Source organism: Carettochelys insculpta, chromosome 1, assembly GCF_033958435.1.
Source record: "Carettochelys insculpta isolate YL-2023 chromosome 1, ASM3395843v1, whole genome shotgun sequence".
In the NCBI taxonomy this organism is placed as follows: Eukaryota; Metazoa; Chordata; order Testudines; family Carettochelyidae; genus Carettochelys; species Carettochelys insculpta.
Genome location: NC_134137.1, coordinates 319,190,446 through 319,211,857, shown reverse-complemented (window position 1 = coordinate 319,211,857; position 21,412 = coordinate 319,190,446). Strand labels below are relative to the sequence as shown.

At 40.1% G+C, this 21,412-nt stretch overlaps 1 protein-coding gene across 2 annotated transcripts in view; it reads right to left on the bottom strand.

Moving 5' to 3' along the window:
- Positions 1–10,042: 10,042 nt before the first annotated feature.
- The window catches only part of LRIG3 (leucine rich repeats and immunoglobulin like domains 3), a 62,526-nt gene continuing 51,156 nt past the window's right edge, over positions 10,043–21,412 (bottom strand). For both annotated transcript variants that reach the window (XM_075013923.1, XM_075013930.1), the window contains 2 exons: positions 21,085–21,375; positions 10,043–15,129 (listed from right to left, as the gene is read on the bottom strand). In XM_075013923.1, coding sequence (XP_074870024.1) covers positions 14,882–15,129; positions 21,085–21,375 — 539 coding nt within the window. In that variant the 3' untranslated portion in view covers positions 10,043–14,881. The remainder of the gene's footprint in view (positions 15,130–21,084; positions 21,376–21,412) is intronic.

Genomic DNA, 21,412 nt, shown 5'->3' with positions numbered 1-21,412 from the left:
ATGGCATAAACAGAGACATCAATTATCTCATGCATTACAAGGACTGCTTCTCTTCCTTTGATGCTCGCAATTATCTCAAACAGGACAATTAACATTCCCCCACCCCATCCCCCTCCTAAGTATTTGATTTGTCAGTTTTTATTGCAGTTTTGGGTTTTGTTTTTTTTTTTTTGGGGTCCTCTGTACTTATTGATTGATCTGATGAAGTGGGTCTGTCCCACAAAAGCTCATCACCGAATAAATCACTGTTATTTTTTAAAGTGCTACATTTCTGCTATTTTATTTTGTGGTTTAAATAGTTTTTGGAGTAATGTGTCATCCCAGCTCTTCATCCAATACACATCAAAACATCAGAGCTACCTCTTTCCCATGGCTCATCCCCCTACAATTAACATCCCCTATGTATCATAATCCAACTATCACCCCAAGAAACTGCCAGTCACATGCCCACATGAGAGGACCAAAGGGAAGAATTAAAATGTGTTGACAATTTTTCATGGCACTCAGACACTGTGGTGATACACATAGAATAACTAACTAGATGGATGACTCAACTTTTTATACTTCATAGGCTAATTTTATGCCAACTTCTGCCAGTGTATTATGGGCCAATAGTGAAACTTTTCAAAGAGCATAGTGCCCTGGATCCTGGTAGGATGGAAGTTCCAAAGGAGAATAAATTCATGAGATTTAGTCTCTAAAAGGGACAACTGCCAGTCCAAAATGTATAATCCTCGTACCCAATAATACATGAAATAGCTCTTACTAATTCCTTAGACACTTTGTTTGCATACCTATGCCTGTAGCTTTTCCAACATATCCTACCACGCAACTTACTCTGATAAAAATTTTATGAAAGATTATAAAGGAATTGCAATCCCCAAAGTAATTTGCTGAAACTCTGATGGTTTCAGCACTACAAATCATGAGTATGAGATTTACCATAAGCAGGGATAAGAATGAAGAAAAGGTTTCATGTTTGCATTTGGGTGGGTATGTTGCTCATTACTGACAAAATTAGAGCTAGACTGTACAGCCAGAAAGCAGGAATACAACACAATGTATACCATAGCATATAATCAGAACTGCTTGCTCCCAAAACAAAACAGTATCAAAACAGAAGACCAAATAGTAAAACAAACAAACTGATTATGGAGTTTTTAATCTGAGTTATATCATACTATACAAAAGAAAATTTCAAACAAATTTCTATTTCAGGGATCTAATATCTCACAATATTTTTCAACATAGTGCTACCAAAAAACTCCTATAGCGTAACACTGCAGAGGAGGTATGTTCCAGGGGACTTCTTGCTCCAATTTACAACACAACCACCCTCCCCAAGTCATCTCTACTGGCAGTCTCACGTCCATGCCCCTTTCCCCTGACTGAGATGTGCACCTTGGGTTGGAGCTGAGGATGACTGGGAAAGTGCAGAAATAACCCAGCAGAGTTTGTCCAAAACGTAGCGGCCACTAGTGAGTATCTTGAGATGTTCATGAGGCAGAAGCTGACTGAACCTCAGAGCTGGGTGATATGAGGATAAAGGAACAGCAGACTTTACAGCAGCGACACGCTGCCTAAGGCCCTAGGTCAGAACATTTCACAAGGCCCACCACCTGCTTCAACACAATATACTGAGTGTTAATTCCTTAGTACTTTGTTGCCATGTTTACATCATTTTCATTTGAATACATGGGTAAACAGACAATGCAGTACATGGAAACAACCCATCTAAATACATAAAATAGAGGTGACTTTAAATCTTATTCAAATATGTAGAAATCTGTTTGGCCCATGCAAGGTTGTGCCTATGTTTGTGTGACCCTCTTGTGTAATAAGGTTGGTTACTACTGCATTACAACTCTGAATGCAAGTAGAGCACACAGTGAGACTTAACTAGCTATCTAATATATAGGTTACAATGGATCAAATTTCCTTCCCATCAAGCAAGAAAGTCTATTTGCAATGGAGTATGGAGATGCAAAATTGCAGATACAAAACTATCAGATGTAAACAGACATTTCAGACTTCAGCAGGGAATGGCAGAAGAACAAACATAGAAAGAATTTTGCTTCAAAACTAGAATCCCACCTACTACTGGATCTGTAGCGAGTAGACAACAGCTGAGAGAGATTCATCTGGGCAGGGTAGATCTGGGGAAGGGAGCTCACTTTACCTATAAACAGGTACTAAAAGTGATGACATGAACACCCAAACATTTCTGAGGAGTAAGCCCATTGACCACTTTTTTGGGAGATATTAGAGGGCCAGGGACAATGGAGCTTATCCTTTTCCAGAAATAAAGTAAACTGAGGCTTGGAGAAGATTTGAAGGTTAGCTGGTTTTGAATGTGGTTTCCTTTCATACATCTGCTCTTTTCCTATGCCCCCAAAATAGCACTTCATTCCTGTCTCTTCCATCCAAAAACCACTACTCTCCTCACAAAACTGGCTAGGAAATGGAGGATTTTCCCCAGCAAAGAATTTTTCCATTTTTCACCAATTTTGAAGAAACATTTCTTGTTTTCAACAAAAACCTGCATAAATTTGAACAAACTGACATTTTTATGAAAAGTTTCCATTTTCCATTGAAAAATGTTATGGAGAGTTTTCCAGCAAATGTATTCTATCATTACAGCCACTGCTCTTCTCCATGCCCCCTCCTTTATTTAGCACCCTCTTCCTTTTTGTGACCTGGCCCCTTTTGTGCACCTGAACCAGAAAGAACAGTAAAGCCAAAGTACAGGAACCTCACCCAGAAGAGATAACAAGCCAGGCTCTCATCTTTTTCATTCTAGGAATCACAATAGTTATTGCTATAGTAGAGTTATCACATCTCAAAGAATTTCCCATGTCAAAGCCAGGTTTGGAAAGTGTCAGGATTTACAGAAACAGGGCCAGACCTATCACCTGAAGGAGACACCAACCTGATGAATCTGTGAAAGTCAACAGCATGCCACCCAAGCAGGTTCATGCCGCGGGCTTATTCTTTACCTTGCCTGTCTGTTTGGTCCTCCTAGTCTTCCTTTTCCACCGCCAATCTCCAAACCTCCCAGTGAACCCACCATAGGAAATTATTTAAAAATCAGGTAGATATAGGAGTGATTCTGGGTTTTGCATCCAATGTTCATCTCTTTAAATTCTGTATTGGTATGTGCAGTCTGCTATCATGTTACTTATTTGCCTATATTGGTTAGATTCCTCAGAAATTCCTTGCAGCCATTCTGAATGTTATTAATCTACATGAGTCTGTAAGGACAGTGTGGGCCTTTGTCTAGGGCACTGGACAGAAATTAGGAAAACTGGATTTTTTTTCCCGCTTCATCCCAACTTGTGTGTGATCTTTTTGCCTGTGTAAAGAAAGGACATCATTCTTTCAAGCTGCCACAGTCTGCCACCTTTTGTGAACTCCAAATTCACTAAAACAGCAAGCTAGAGCAAAGAATGTTAACTTTTCTCAGTACAAATTGCACTTCAAGCTTTGTTCTACTAGATCAGCACTTGGCACATCCAAATCTTTACCATGATCATTAAAGACTTTTAGGTTGAAACCACGAACAAACAGAAGTCAATCAATAATTCTAACATATACCATCTTTTCCTGTTATCAGTTAAGTGTAAAACACAGGCTCAGCCATTGAACGTGGGGTTTAATTGAATCACAGATGTTTAAGTGCTCTCAAGAGGTGATAAATTAAAGAAGTGCTTTGCATGAAAGAAACAGGTATCAGAAGTTGGAAACGCAATATTGCATGAACTCAGTAATAAATTGCTGGTTATTCAACAAAACCATATTGCTATCAAAAGTATCTGTGTACAACTTAAGAAAGGAGGAAGAATATACAGAAGATTCTACCCTAAAGAGAAATTACTTCTACTTTCCTTGTCAAATTAACTGGAGATTAACTATAGAACTGGTCAAGTTATTTCCTAGAGACAATTGGCCCAATTAATCTCTCTTTTTTGCATGTTCAAGATTTGTCTACCAACAGACAAATCCTGGTCCCTCTGAAGCTAATGTCAAGAACTTTCATTGATTTCAGATGGGCCAAGATCTCACCCTAGGTGCCCAACACACAAATTAGAAATACGACTAAAGAGAAAACCAACAGCTAAATGATAATCAACTAGTAATCAAGATCAAACTCAAAACTATACACTCTTGAACCATGTCATTCTGCCTTCCTCCTCTTAAAAGCCAACATCAATACCTAGGACTTTCTTCAGCATACTCTACCATCAAGGTATTTGAAACCAAGTTGTGGGAGTGAATTCCACATCAGTGGCATTGCACGGAACGTTTTGGTACCAAGAAACCTCATGTTCCATTGCTGACAGCAAATGTAAAGGTATCACACAGTGAGAGGGGCAAGGTGTCTGGTAGGTATATCCCAACACTGCAGCTGAAGTTCTCCTCAGGCAGGTTGCTCTTCATGAATTTAGAATTCACATTTCCTTTCCACCTCTTGCTCTATTTACAGCACACAGAGAAATCTGATCTGGAAAGAATGGAGGCATGTAGGAAAGCACATATGTTTACATCCAGGAATATGTGTCAGACTTCCCAACCAGAAAAAACTACAACATGGAGATACCCAAGAAAATGAAGTGGGGAAGACTATGAATTTTCAGTTTTCTTGTTCCTTTTTCTCATTTCACTGTTGATTTACAGGACTGAAGTTGAGAACGCTGCTAGGCTTACATTCCTCCACAGAACTGTTTTTGGTCAGCCATGTATCGTTAAGTTTTTTTTGTTCAAGAATGCCTCTTAAATGGTAAGATCTAGGACTCCACATTTGGTGTACAGCTTCCTCTTACCATAACTTAAAGCAACATATGGGTTTGGATGTGCCAGGAAAACAGGATGTGCCTGGCATGGGATTGCTTCTATAATCAAACAGAAAAGAGACAGAATCAAATCAAGTACATTTCTCAAAACTGACATAACTGAGTGAATGCTGAAAGAGACCCAGCTGAGACGAGCCAGAAAAAATACAATGAATCTGGAATAGGATTTCTCCTCAATGAGCCTTACAGAAAAAGGGATAAAAATGGAGAAATTTGGAGCAGTGCTTTGTTTTGTCACAGCTATATTAATGCTTAAAACTAGAACAGTTATTGGAAACTAAACTGAAAATAGCTATTTTTGTTAAAAACAGTGAATGTCAATAGTTTATAGGGATGAAGAAAAAATACTCTCGATTGAATTCACATTTTAAAAAAACTACAATAATCAAATGAATTAATTTTAATATTTTTAAGAAATCCAAAGAAAAATTAACTTCACAAAAATAACACTATGTTTATAATATACAAATAATTTAAATAAAGCATGCACATTTTCTTTTTATTTTCCTAAAGAGCTCCCTCCACCACCTTAATTGAGTTCAGGACCCAAGCAATGCTAGGTATACCTGTTAGAAAGTAAATAAAAAGAGGGGAAACCAGGACCAAAAAAAAATGTTCAGGAACAACTATTCCCCTGTACTGTGAGTATTTGTCCAGGTATGGTTAAATAGCACATTTGTAACATGTAAGGCAAGCCCTTTTTATTGTAAGTAAATAACTCCTGACTCACCAGGACACCAGCAAATGAGATAATAATCTGTCTTTTAAAAAAGTTGTTACGAAATAAGGCCCCTTAAGATTTCACGGAATAGAAATTAAGCCCTTGGAAACATCCTGATCTTTGTCATTCTTAGTAGCTAAACTTTTTTTTAATAATTCCATTTTTTGCACTGTGCAATAGCCTAAAAATGTTACAGCTCAGTATTTTGGACTTTCCATTCACAGAGAGCAACGTTCATTGTGAAAGAAATGTTTGCCAATCTCTGTGCAGTCTCTATACTAATAAACACCTTATCTTATTTGTTTTTCTAGGTACAGTATAACATCATAACGGTTTCCAGCAGAACATAATTATCCCATTCAAATTCACAAAATACTTATAAAATGCTCCATTATGTAACATAATAAAACTGAATTAATTTCAATTGCACATCATGCTCTTTGGACTCTCCTTCCAAACTGCATAGCAGAAAGAAACATATTATGCCTTTGGGGGATATGCGAAAAACCATGCTTATTTTCATATTTGTATGCACAATTTTAGCCAGCTTTATAATGAAATTTGAGCTGTTTAGAACTCTGTATACAATAACATTCCTATATGGGCAAACAGTATTGTGAAAGAGTTTTCTGTCCATCGAGCCTGAGGTCAACAGAACAAACCTGAGACCTCAGTGGCAACTCCAACATTTCTCTGTACAAATTTGTTTTGAATATTTTGTCTTTGAGCTTCCGAGTTTTTCTTTCCTTCTGTTAAAACAGCATATAAAAGGTGTTGAAGACGTTTTGTTGAAATATATTTAATTCATTTAAATGCTTATTGTGAAAACTGAAGGTAATTGAAAGAAGTCTAATATTAAAAATCCATCATAAGAAACAAACAGTTAATTTGAGAGTTAGCCTGAGAAGACTGGAGGAAATCCAATCGCACAAAATCACAGCTAATGGGAAGAACACAATAAAATAAGCTAGCTAATGCAAAAAGCAACACGTAAATAGGTACCCAGGAACATCAGAAAGACAGTGATATTCACTACCATTGTCCTGTTACAGGGATCCACAGCAGGGGATCCTTGCCAAAGAATGAGCCACTGTTCTTTAGCCTTGACCTATACTTAGGATTCGGAACAGAGCTATTGGATTTATATAGAGGTACTTAAACATATATAATTCAGGGTGGGCTATAATTTTTGATAGGGGGCCCCTCCAACATTTTGGAAAGTAATCAAGGGCTGCACTTTTCTATGAAGGAGGGTGTGGAGTCTGGGGTGGATGATGAGCGCAAGAAAGGAGCTTGGGTTAGAGAGGGTGCAGGGTTGGGGTGTGAGGTAAGAGGAGGATTTTGGTTGAAGGAAGGAGTTTTGACCTGGGGGAGAGTATTGGGGTGCTGTATACAGGAGGGAGTATGGGTGCAAGAGAGCATTGTGACCTGGCTGAGGGATGTAGGAACCTGTGAAATGCCTGGGAAGCAGTTCTGATGAGGTGCCAGAACCAGGTACCCCCAGCCACAGCAAACTCTCTCAGTTCTTACTGGCCAGATACCAGCCAATGGGAGCTGAGAAACTGTGCTCCAATGCCCCCTCCTGAGCAAAATTTCTCAGTTCCCAGAGCCTGGCTTTGTGCACTGCTCCCACTTCCAGCAAAATCTCTCAGTTTTTATCTAGCGGAAAACAGTCAATGGAAGCTGAAAGATTTTGCTGCACTGTTCTCTCCCACCACTTTCTGGCCAATAGGAACCAAGAGATTTTGCTGGGGTTGAGGGCAGCACTTAAAGCTCTCCCCCCACCCCCTCCACACCCTAAGGGGCAGGCCACTGGCCAGATCAAGAAGCTTGGCAGGCAGGATCCAGCCCGCCTCAGGTATAAATACTTGAATACTATCACATGGTATTTAAATATATAATATTGAAGCCCAGTAATCCAGGGAATAAGCTTCTGGAAGGAGCCCCAGTAACAAAAATCATGGAAGAATAGTGAGGGATATTCCACCCCCACAAGACAATATTTTCAGAGAAGACAAGCTCTGTAAAGGAGTGGGGTCTCTCCCTGGCACATACAGCTATGTGTTGCAGACTGAGGGGAGGGATGTTCTTGACCAAGGCCAAGAGACAGGTGTCAGGTGTTTTCTAAAATACCTGAATGAGGCAATTTTCTTTGTTAGTAACCAGTTATCTTCTAGGGGAGAAAAATATCTTTGCTTTTTCCCTTTCCCCATATACAAGATTTCCTCTACAAAGCAAATATATTAAAATACAATTATATAATTAAAACATCTTAGCTAGTTCTACTCAATAGTGCACAAAGATTAACTTGTCAGTTAACATTTAGTTATGTCAGAGTGGTGTTCTTGGAAAGAGCAGAGTACATTTGGATTCCTGAGACAGAAAATTGCTGCAGTTGATTTATTTTGTTCAGCTGTCAGGTGTCAATGGGAGGTGAGTTTAAAAAGATAAAATTCAGATTTCAAGTGTTCCATACGAGTCTTATTGGCCTCTCCAAACAGACCTCTATCAAACTTGTAAAGTCCAAGTGAAATGGTGCTCCCACTGAAATTGATGGGAATTTTGCCATTAACTTCAATACAGCCAGGATTTCACCTGTTATGATCTTCTGACCCATCACAAACCACTACAGGACCTACTTGTCTCAGTTCATATCACTCAATCCTCTTCACAGCTAGTATTTCAACCGTTTCCCTATCCAGACCCTGCCACATGAAGAATTCTCCACGACTGTTTTACTAGTTATGGATTCTTTGAAAAACAGGGCTCTGAGTCACAGCCCATAACCACTCTAACATCCTATCCTTCCCCTGTTTACAATTAAGATTACTTCATTATTCAACATTAGTAAAGCACTTCACAGGAACCCTACTTGCTGTGCTACTCTCCTCACTGGAATTAGTTTGAGGTGGAGGGCCTCACAACCTGACTCAACCAGATAATTGCTAGTTGAGTTGCAACACTTCAGTGAGGTGAGTGGCTTCTTCTTTGGAAACCCACCAGGTAAACTCCCAAAAACATACCCCTAAATCTTCATGTTAAAAACCTTATGGTTTCCCATTTGAGTATGTCAGCTTCCTCATCATATGTACCCAGCTTTCAAATCAAAAACTACCTGCCAGCTATGGAGACTCATTGTGGATCTTGAAGAGAAGCAGGGTTCTCCCTTTTTCTCTCATCAAGCTCAGGAGTGACAAGGGAAAGGAGCAGCAAGAAAAATAATGCCCTCACTGATCCCTCAGCACCTTAGATGAGTTGGCACAGAAAGTTATGTAGACTAAAAAGAAACTAAAGAAACTAAAAAGGGTGGAACTGTCCAAGCTAAGAAAAGGTTAAAGTCAGGATATGATAGAGGTCTGTAAAATCATAAATTTTGTGGAAAAATTAATGAAATGTTATTTACTCTTTCCAACACTACAAAAACCTGGGATCACCTGATAAAAATTAGTAGGCAGGAGGTTTAATACAAACAATCAGAATATGTTTGCCACACAACACAAAATTAACCTGTGGAACCAACGGCCAAGGGACATTTTGATTACCAAAGTATAACTGGGTTTAAAAGAGTGCTAAAGAAGTTTATGGAGCAAAGGTCCATCAAAGAGTGGTAATAAAGGAAAACAAAACAAAACAAAACCCCACCTTTTCACTTGTGTGCAAGCACTTTTCACAAAGATTGTTCTATACCTGATCTGTCAGTCTTCATCCAGAAAGAAAAACTGTTCTTCAAAAATGAACTAGAGAACTTAAACTTAGGACTATGAATGGCTATTAGCCAAGATGGTCAGGGATACACACCCTATTCTTGGGGCAACCCTAAACTTCTGCCAGAAGCTGTGAGGACAGGTTCGGATCACTCCAATTGCTCATTCTACAAACTCCTCCAGAAACTCTGGTACAGGCCACTGCCACAGTTTTCATCTGGTACCAAATTTCACATCTGAAGTCAATCTCTAATTGCAATTTTGATTGCTAAAAAAGTTACAGATAAGTGATAATACAAAATCCACCAGCTGCTCACAATTCAAACTCCAACTCATTAGGTAGCAAGGAAAACAAAAAAGATTTTTCATAAATCCATTATTCTAGCCCCTCCTTGGCACTGAGATCCACACTGAGGAGTCTTTACCTCAGCACACAGATGCATTAAAATTAATGAGGGTATGCCTTCATCGAGCTAGCTAAAAGAAATGACCTTACACAGACACAAACGAGTGAACACAGAAGAATCCCTATCATTAACCAAAGTGATCCATGTTGGCACTACATTTTATTACCAATTGTATCCCTTGCCATGAGGAAGATGATTGCAGGCAATTGAAATGGTTATGCAATAGTTACTCAATATGTTTACATGAAGTTCAGCCAGGCTTAGCTTGTACCTATGCATCTCTATGAACAAATACAGTTTGCTTTGGTTTATACTGAATATTTTCTGTAAGACATTGCTGGCAAGTTTTTCTTTTTTGTTTTATTAAAGTGGCTGAATTAAATCATGGAACTGGTCAACCAGCTAGAGAACTCTTTGTGTGCTATTCCTAAATTTTATTTATGACTTATTCTCCACCTGTGCTGACATGGGCAGGAATTTACAACTGCACTGAAAATGTGAGACACAATACCTCAAAAATTCCACGTTTTACTGAGCCACATTATTATGGAACATTTGTCATGCCTCCAAACGCTATGTCAGTCCTGTAATTGATTTACTGCAACATCTGTAAGAATGGTGCAGGAAGCAAGAGAAACTTATGTCCACTTTAGACTCCACTGCTTCTGAACAGCATATGGCTGTGGAGGATTTACAGGGAATTGGAAATAAGCAGCACACTTAAAGATACAGATAAGATAAATGTTACAAAAAAACAAATTACTACTTTTCAGAAGAGAGACTAAAATATAGCTCTTTCAAGAATATTTGAATATAGCCATATCTAGCACCTGGCCCTTGAAAAGCAGACTATTTTTTTTCCTGAGGAAATTATGAAACTTAAGCAAGAAGCTCATGTAGACTCAAAGCACCTCCTTTGTGAAAGGCCTCATTAAAAGTAAATAAGTCTCACCAGGCTTGCACAGTAGTTTCTTTGTAATCTGAGTTTGTGGAAACATTTCTCGTTTCTATTTAGGAGCATTTTGTCAGTGAGGTCCAAGACCGTTTCATAAAGGGTGAAGATGGTATGTGTGTTGGGGGAGAGGGGTGCGGCAGGGGTGGTGGTGTGCAGAGCCTGAAGTGGGAGAGATGCCCTTGAATGTCTCTCTCATGAGCTTCATCATTTGATGTAAAAAAAATGGGGGAACAGGGAGGAGAAGAGATGCTGGGCTCCCAGAAGTTTAGTACAAAACAAAAACACCCAAAGCAATCCAGGTAGATCAAGGTCTATAGAATTCATGTAGTTTCTTCAGCTGGCCAGTTTGAGAGTGGACCACGTGACACAGCATTATTCTTACTTCAATTTGGCTCTTAGGCCAAACAGTCCATTTAAAACACATTTCCTGCAAGGCTGAAACAACTATAGTCACTGTATTTATTTAAAAACTAAGAATGTTATTATAGATTAAGTTTCTGGCAAATGTTCTGGGATAAGGATACACACAGGATTCAACTATATTTAAGGTGTATTAGAGCTTCATATGATCTGTGTTTTTTTCCTTGGGATTAATATTATTTCTTAATTAGTCACATTTTCCATCATTGGCAACATTTCACTTTTCCACCTCCTGTGTGGCCGCATTTATGTAGAATTAAACTCATTTTAAGTGCTACTTCACATCATTTGTCTTTCTGCCAAGGCAGAGCAGACCAAGGTTTTCCGCTTACAACAAATTCCTAGGAGACTGCTGGTGCTTTTGACACCTTTTATGCTTTAGCTTTCATAGCTCTGATGTTGAGGGCTACACTTCCTTTTTCCTGAGGGAAGTTTAATGGGAAAGGCAGTTTACACCAAAAGATAGCACTGGGATGTGGCAAAAGCCAGATTCTGGTACCAAGATTTATCAATGATGTTGGCATACAAGTACGCACAGCAGCCAGCTGAAAAAGTACACTTCATTTGATTAAGCCAGAGTAGTTTACTGCAATGGAGAGAGGTACATGACTTGTCTTCTGATTCTTCTGCCATTTAGAAGTTGTTACTGATCCACAGTTATTTGTAGTGCCATTCGACAAAACCTTAAAAGCCACAGCCCAAGAAATACAATTTATTTTTGTTACAAGGTACTGCCTGAAAAACAAATATCTCTTGTGCTAGACTAAGAATGTTCAAGAGAACCATTCTGTCAGCAATTGAGCAATAAGGAGGGGAGTTATTAAAAATCTTAACAGCAAAAGGCAGCTGGTAAAGGTATTTCTGGCTATCTGGAATGCCAGCAGCAAGGTGTGTTCCAGAAGTACCTCTCATACTGAAATTCTAACAAAGATTGAACCAAATCTCCTTAGTTGCACTCACAGCCCACACACTAGTTGCCTCCTGCCACCAAATCAGCATCACTTCTGTCTTATCCAGACAGAGCCTCAGGCACTCATTCTCATTGAAGATCTGCTTTCAGCCATTCCCTTCGTTCAGTGAAAAGGAGACAAATGCATCATTTGCAGATTGACGGCAGTGCATCCTCAGTGGCCTGTCACACACGCACACTGTCCAGGAAGAAGAGACAACAAGATTTGGCAAAAATTTGTAAGAGATTTCTCAGGGCAGATAAGCAATTACCCCAAATCAGCCTCTTTTCTTGCTGAGAAGGGGGAAAAAAACTACACAATCATCACTACCTTCCCTTCCTGGGACTGCAGGGAGGTCACCAAATAAATCAGGATACAATATTATCAAGGGCTGTTTAAGAATCTAGAAGGATCAGCAAGGACTTGTACCCTCTGCCCATCATTAAAATACAGAGGCCTCAAAGAACCTGTGTTCTACATCTTGAGAAAAAGCCACACCATCTGAAATCAGAGAACATTTTAACCACCACATCCTTCTCACCCTTTTAACTGTAGAAAATTAAGACTGCAGGTAGGATTGTAATTCTTAGGATTAGCTATAACCTATGTTCTTTTCAAATAAGCTAAAACACTGCCCTGAGTTGAGGCGCTATCTTTCTCAAAAGGCAATAAAAACCTCAATAGCTGAAGGATGTTTATTCTCGTGTCAGTGATATTTAAATTATGAATAAAAACTCACAGATACTGATATTTGTATCTTTAGGATATCATTTGAAGTATCTTTACATCACATGGGAAGCATTAAAAACATGGGCTTTGACCCATTAATAAGATACGTGTTATATTCCAAGGTTCAATTCATCAAAATATTTGGAAGTGGGAAAAAATGGGAAGGAAGACTGGCTATTTCCGATTTTGTACATACAAAAACCAAACAAAAACAAAAAACCCTGTGCTTCCAAAGACTGTTTACAGTATTTTAAGTGGGAGTTTTAAACATTTTATTTTTCAGTGCACTGCATAAATGTTTTTTTGTAAAAGCTTTCTCCAGATATATGTCTAGTTAGAGATCCAAGTTATGACAGAAAAACTAGAGGAGAGGGAAAACTGTAATGAGTAAATCTATTTAAGATTATAAGCATTATTGACTAAGAGATTTGTGCTGAACTCAGGAAAAATTAAACAACTGTGTTTTTAAATATATTATCAGCCAATGTCTGTTACCACATCGCCACATCTGGCTGCAAATGGAAGCAAATTAACAGTAAGATTCAGAAAATCTGGCAATATGATAAACTAAAGCATGCAAAATCCATTCTCTACATTCAGACCACCAGTGATTAAGGATGGATTAACTTCCTGTCTCTAATACTGGCGCCTAAATTAAAGAAAGGAAATTACTCTACAATCTGCATACCAGGTTTCTGGCTACAAACAACAAAAAGCCCTTAACTCAGCTACTTTAAGCAGGGAAACCTTTTGCTCCAGACTTATCCTCTGAAAACTATCTATGATGTGCTGTTCAAACAGCTGCTTTCAATTTAGTTTAAAAGTAAATATGACAACTATATAAATTTGCACCTTCCAAGTGAACAGATTTGAAAACGTAAGTCCTGCAATAGCAAAACTTGTGGAGGCACATTGTTTTAATACAATACTGGCAAGAGGATTCACAGCTTTTTACAACACTGGACATCTGTACCAAAGAAAACAAAAGGGAGAATTCTTATTTAGCTTAAGTACCACCACAGAGTAAATGGGTGTCTTTCTTTAGTATTAGGATGGTTAATAATAGTGGGCTCCTCAATTAAATTTTATCCACCAAGAATTTAAATTTCTAACTGCTTAACTTTAGCAAAGAAAGTCGATTTCACATTTGCCTATACTGAGAAGAGAGCAGACAAAAGGAACAGCAGCACTAGAAGTTAAATTGTGGAAGAATTATCTTATACATTGATTATGTTTTTATTCTGGATGTACAAGTAGTTGGGGGAGCAGGAAAGAGAATGAATATGGGTAAAAAACAAACTTAGATCTACACTGAATATTTTAGAAATATTTAACATTCGAGTCATTTACTTAGAAGAGAATGATACTGCCAGGCTAGTGTTTAGGGCCTATTTTGCTTATTTGTTAAGCTACGTTGCTTGCCTTGTATGTGTGTGTTCACCCTGCATCTCCACCAGCAGATGTGTACATTCAAGTTACTTGTATGCACACACCTAGACAGCTGACTACACAGCTAGCCTTGTGGGTATGTGGGACAGTTTGGGGAAGTTGTAGGATCAAACTCCTTCTCAGGGCAGCAGACATCTAACATGGTGAATCCCTATGTTCTACACTTCAGACAAACTGATGAGCCATGTACACAACGTGCAATTTCTATGAACATACCGCCACCTTGCATTCTTCATACACTAATGTGGTCCAAGACCACAAGGCAGCATATTTTATTAAAAGTGATGTGCAAATACGATGCATGTTATCTGCGAACAGCATGGAACGTCAATTCATTAAAAAGGTACAGGGACTGGTACAAGTTTAGGAGGGTTTAGTACTCATTTCAATAAAATGAAGCCTGACAGGAAATATACATAGTATTATTTACAACATTAATTTACAAGAGATACTGTTTGCATAAAACAAAGCTATAAAATAATTAGAAATATAGTACTTCTCTAAGGAACATATTTCCTGCATAAAATTTTATAACATTTTGGCAATTATGTATTAATTCTTTCTGATTTCATAGCTGCATTCAAAACAGATTCCCTCCCACCTCCCTACCCCCACCCCTTAAATAAAGCTCTACATTGAGGTAGTATGTCAAAATATTTCTTTGGTTCCATCAATCAATGGCAAATCCCAAAGCAGCTATGTGTCCAGGTCATACGACTGGAAAGTAGGAGTCCTAAAGTTTTCAAAGGCTTGTACGTAAGTACAAATGAGGTTTTCCTCTTGAGAGCCTATCCTGTCCCTTCCATCTTCCTCCGCCTCGGAGTCAAAGTCCAGTGAGGCTCGAGAATTATTATGATGAAAGGTTTTTGGTTGATATCTTGCTGGCTGCCTACTGCTCGAAAAAGAGTCCAGTTGAGGCCTCCATAAAGACTTTCCAAATGTTCCTGCAAGATAGAAAAGCATAAGAAAAAATGCTGGTGTTAACAGCTCTATGTCTTGCCAAGGGCTAAACACAAGAATACGAGCCAAGGACAGAGACATCTCAAGTTCTCTGAAATGAGATCTGGCTTTATGTCTAAGTCGTACTATTATTCCCCACCCAAAGAAAAAAAAAAGCTCTCTATAATCACATGCACCCATTTAAAACTCTTCGCTGAGATGTTAAAAGTGCTTCCAAAGTAAATAACTTGGTTGATAGCCATTCAGAACAATCCACCCCATTTAATTTCCTCATTTATGTTTTCATTAATTTCCTCTCTCTCAAACACAAAATACAAACAAAAAACCAGCAAACAAGTCACAATGTGTAACCAAGAAAAATCTTCTCAACATACTTTTTGGATTAGTGTACACTGAAAAGTGACTCAAAATATGCTTTGTTTAGCTAGACTGATATTAAGATCTGTTTATAATTTTTTTAGAAGGTACACACCCTGAAATCTGAATGCCAGACCGTGTTCTTTCTGGTTTGTATCACACACTGGCAACAAATAGCCTGCCAGTGAAATTCTGCCTTCATTTGTGCCCCTTTGTTCTCAGCTGGTTAGCACAAGAGTAACCCAAGTAAAATTTGTCATTCAACTGAATCTTAGTTAACAATTCTGTTGACACACTAGCCAGGAAAAAAAAAACAAAAACATTTTCTTCTCTCATTTTCCATGTGGGGACAATGACATTACATCAAAGGTCTTCAGACAGTGAATATAGTTAGCTATGATGGACACACGACACAGATCAAGATATCACACTTACACATCATAAACACCCCTACCAGGAAGTGGCTAGCACACATTGATTTTGAAACACTATGGGTGTGTCTACACTAGGAACTAACTTTGAAGTTAGGCACTACATTGAAGTAGCCAGCAGAGAGTCTACATACGTTTTTCCCTTACTTTAAAGTTAACTTCCAAGTACAGAGCCCAGCTCCGAAGTCCTTACTCCATTCCCGGGAATGCTTACTTCAATGTTATTTTTGGAGTGTAGACACAGCCTATGGCTACATCTACACTAACAGAGATCTTTCAAAAGAAGCCCTTCTGGAAGAAGAACTTCTTTTGAAAGAGAACATACGCACAGCCCCTGCTCTCCTTCGAAAGAACAGGACAGGGAGCGAAAAAATCAGGTGCCACGAGTGCTCTATTGAAAAAAGGGGCTGTGGAGTGTCTACATGTTTTCTTTTGAAAAAGAGATGCTCTTCCTGGAACAAGAAAGGAAGAGCAATTTTGAAAGGAGCACCGCATTCTTTCAATTTACTTTCAAAAGAATGCTTTTTGTGTGTAGATATCTGTGGGATCTTTCGAAACAGCCCCCTTCTTCCAAAAAATCTTTCGAAAGAAGTTGCTAGGGGAGATGCAGCCAGTATGCTAATAATTTGACACTAAAATTGTTAATTATACTATAAGAGTCATACTTCTCTAGCCTTAGATCCCTTGGCAAAACTGCCATAATCAAAAAGGAAATGGATTTAAAGGAAAAACTATTCAGAAAAAAAAGTATAAATGTATTTATAGGGCTGCATTTTTGCATCAGTGTGGAGATCGGTTCTGCTCACTCTAACACGAAAAATGTTCTCTATAGCATCACCCTGGCTTCTGGAAAAAAAAAAAAAAAACAGAAACCAAGCTGTAAACCTTCTGATTTATGCATCAACAATAATGCCAATGCCAACTGTCATGACTGGGCACAATCTTAAGACAAGAGTGCAGCAGAAGTGATTCTACAATTGGAAATGACAGAGAAAGCACCATGCCTGCCACCTCCCCAAGATCAGCTATAGTCCCTCTGACCAGTGACTGTCTCTTACTGTAGGTTTGGCAGTGCCTAGCACAAGGATGCTCCAGTCTGACTTGGGCCTTGAGCTATGAATCTATAATATGACCAAAAGCCATCAGAAGGGAAGATTTCAGCTCCCTCCATCACCCTCCCCAGCTTGCACCAACTCCTATGCCGAGTTCTTTGCCATGAAACTGTTCTCCCTTTAATGACAGACAGTGGCCAATTGGTGAAGCCTTATTTACCCATTTCCCCTACAGTGGTAATGGTGAAAACAAGAAGTCCTATGGCACCTTATAGGCTAACAAATTTATTGGAGCATAAGCTTTTGTTGGCAAAGACCCACTTTGTCAGGTGCATGCAGTGGGTCTTTGCCCACGAAAGCATATGCTCAATAAATTTGTTAGCCTATAAGGTGTCACAGGACTTCTCTTTTTCAGGTACAGACTAACACGGCTACCCCTCGGATACTTGTCAGTGGTAATGGTGGCATACACCTCTGCCCACGTCTTCTGTGAGCAGGAAGATTTAATAGTTTTGTACCCCTCCTTCTGCCAGGGGCAAACTCTAGCACCTTTAACCAGAAAAGGAAGACTGGGGGGGGACAGGAGGGGAGAGAGTCAAAGAACATAGATAGCAACATTCTTCAATCCTTTCTGCGAGTTTCCTCACAGGAGGGGGCAAGCTGGGCCTTACACATTCTGTTGATGCATAATCCAGGGTAGAACCCCCTCCCCTTACCTAAGAGCATTCATATACCACAGCAATGAAAGCAGTATGAAAAAGAAAAGCAGAGGGATTCCAAGTTAAAATAATCTTACAAAAAGTACCATGTAAAACATAGGGTCTGAACACTTTCGTCCCGCTTTATGAGTTAAATGTGGGAGCCCTAAAGGAGTTAAACCTGAAAAGCATTTGTTGTGGTTCAGTGAAGCAACAATTTCCACAGCACCAGGCAAGCTCTGACTGCTGTTTTTCTGTACTCACATATTTTCTAAAACTTGTGGGAATACATAAACTATATTTGGATAAAAAAGATAAATGCCACCAACACAAAAGGTGCACAAAAGAATAATAATTTGTACAAGTGAAGAGATTATTTTAGCTAGGCTAGTTGTAAGATATTTTGTCAATCAGAAAGAACAAGAAGTCCTGTGGCACCTGATTGACTAACAGATATTTTGGAGCATAAGCTTTCGTGGGCAAAGGCCCGCTTTATAATGTGTATTAGTCTACAAGGTGCCGCAGGACTTCTTGTTGTTCTCGAGGACACAGAGTAACATGGCTACCTCTCTGTCAAGCAGTAAGCTACATGTTCAATGGGACTGGCTGTTGTTGACTCAAAAAACTTATTTTCTCTAGAAAGACCTACTGAATGGAACACATAACCAATAAAGCCAGAGTCAGAAATGCAACAATTAAGTGGGCAGAAGGGGAGGTGGGAAGGGAGACCTTCCTAGTGACATCTGGATTGGATAATTTAGGATAGGTAGACCTTTTAAAATACACTCATCCCTCGCTAAACAAGCACAATTGGTTCCTAACTTTTTGCTTGTAGGCAAAAACTCGTAAGAGGGACACTGAATTCCTACTAAAATACTTGTAAGTCTCCGAATAGTTCCAAGTGCTCAGAGCAGCAGCAGGTGGTGCTGCTTTTGAAAGGTAAGTGAATCTGGAGTGGGGGTCGGAGGTTAAAGGCTGAGGGCACTTTGGGGACATGACTGGGAGACATGGTGGCGGGTTGCATCCGTGCGGGTGGGGGGGGGGGGGGGGGCTGCTGTTAAAGCTGCAGGGCCAGTGGTTCAGGCTGTTTGGTCCTGGGGTGTGGGGGCGGGGAGGTGGTATTAAGGCTGTGGGGCTGGTGGGATTACGCTGCAGCAGTTTAGGCGGGCAGGGGCCAGCGGGGGCAGGGTGCAAGTTTCAGTGGTTCAGGTGTGTGGGAGGCGGCAGGGGATTTAATTTTTTTGGCGGTTGGGGTGCACAGGGACTGGCAGAGGGGTTTAAGTTTCAATGGTTTAGATGCATGGGCTGGCGGGGGGGTTAAGTTGTGGTGGTTGGGGTGTGCAGGGGCTGGAGGTGGGGTTTAAGTTGCAGCGGTTTGGTGTCAGCAGTGCTGGCAGGGGGGTCAGGCTGTGGCAGGTTGGAGCCACGGGGAGGGGGGTAAGGCTTGTATTAGCAGGGGGAGTTCACTCGCTGAGTATACTAAGGGAGGAATGTGTGTCCCTTGTTTAAGCGAGTACTCGTAAATAAAGTACTCATTTAACGAGGGATGAGTGTATATGGTAGGTTTGAAGTGAGGTTGCAATCAGCTGCATTTTACTGAAGGAAGAGCTCTCTCAAGTCATTCCCAAACTCAGGTTTTCTGAGAGGCTACTGAGTGCTACTTGTGATCTAAAAGGATTAGCCTGAACTGACTTGTGTCTTCTTTCTAATGCAGCGAATGGACAAAAGGGAGGCCCTAATGGAAGGGATGGAAAGACATTCTTTAACATGGCCCCTGTGACAGGGTGTCTGCCCCGCACTAGCTTTGCAAAGTTTAAACTCAGCCCTGGGAGAAAATCTGCAGCTGTGGCAGATATCAGCCTATTAGGGCCCAATTTAGGGCTGTATAAATCAGGGCTCTTGGAGGGGAGGAGAAGACAATTCTTGGCTCCAGCTATGGAGCAGGAGGGACCTACCTGCCAGGGAAGCTACAGGAGCTTCCTAACATGGAGGAGGGGTAGCAGAAAGCCAGACAGAGCTGGAGGAGCTTTGGCCAGGCAAGCTCCCAGGCCACAGGGCCTGTGACAAGGTCCAAGGGTAGTAAGGCTGCAGGGAGGCAGCCAGGGCATGAGAAAGCAGCAGGTCCAAAACCCCCTTGACAAAGGTGAGTGGCCATTTCAGACTGCAGTTTGGCCCTGAGATAAGGGGCTAGATGACTGACAGTGGGTCACTAAGGCAAGCCAAGTATAAGAGGATGGGGATCCCCGGGAAGGGAGGACCCGAGAGGGTGGGGGCACCGGGAGAGGGCTGTAGCCTGAGGGCAGTTTGGGAAGGAAAAGGGTCCTGAGACTAAGTTATGAACAGACAAGTAATAGCAGGCGAGACACCAGCCAGATGACAGCACTCCAGAGACTGAAGAGCTAATTCTCTGAGCAACCAGCAGGAGGTGACACGGCAGTGAGACGCATTCAGTTACAGTCTTCATGAAACTGATGGGGATTCCTGGAATGCCAAGTGTGTGCTTGTATACATTGTGGCACTGTTTAATTTCTAATGTTTTTATCTTAAGTGTGTTTACTTACAAGAGCTGCGTGACAGGTTGTAACCTTTAGCAATACATTTGTGTTAGCCATTGGAAAGAAAGCAAAGACACAAGGCACAAACCTTCATGCTGACTGACTTGCTGGGAATATCATAGTGCAAGGCAGGGAGATGTGAAACCTTAAACTCCACTCAGGAGGCAGACACACGTGGGTCTTGGCCCAAGAGATGTGACAGCTGGGAGCAGAAAACCTTAAGGAGGTGTCCTTGAGGAGCCATGGAGGAGGCATACAAGTGCAGTTACCCAGAAATCATGATGCTACCAACTAAGTAATACATGTAGAAGTTATTCTCCTTGAATAGTAAAGGATGTTTTGTAATGTACTGAGTTTTGAAAATAACAATCCATTTAAAAAAAAAAATCAAGCAACTAAAGGTTTGTTCGTCACCATTTAGTCACACAGCTTTTAGTGTCTTCTTTCAGCCCCTCTGTGGTGGTGCACTGTCTATTCGTAGGCCTTTTCTGAATATCTGTATGAAGTGGCCCTACATGCACTTGGTGCTATACAAAAAAGGAGGAAGAAAAGGTAACACTGAAGTCTATTACTGTCAAAGTTTTCACAAATTATTTTACAAGTTGCAGTATCCCACTAAACTCAGTGGCCATTACATGTACTCAAGTTTCTCTGAAAGGAGAGTCAGGCTACTTTAGTGAAGAACTTTGATTTTGGTTTCTCAGCGTATGTAACAATCGTATTAGCAATCACTAAGTACAGCCCTCAACTACTCTTTTGACAAAAGGATGAACATATGGATTTCCACTGACTAGAAATTATACAAATGATGGTTGAAACTTAAGAAATACAATAACTGAAACATACCCATGAAAGTGCTACTAGTGGTAATAGAGGATGGTTCCTGGTTTCTGTTCAAATCAAAGATGTCAGAGTTTAGACTCAAGCTTTTCACTCCAATTCCTTCATTTGGTGTGTAAGTAGAGTTCAGCAATTTGCTACTTGTAGCCTGTATTCCAATGCCGCCAACATACTGATCAAAGGGATCTTCTCGTGAATGCGATAATGTTCCAAGTGAATATGGGTAGCGCTCCTTTTTCTTTAAGTAACTAGAGTCACATACATCCACGCACACAGTTCTTTGGTCAGGACTGCAACCTTAATAAAAAGAGAGAAAAATCAGCATTACCAGGAA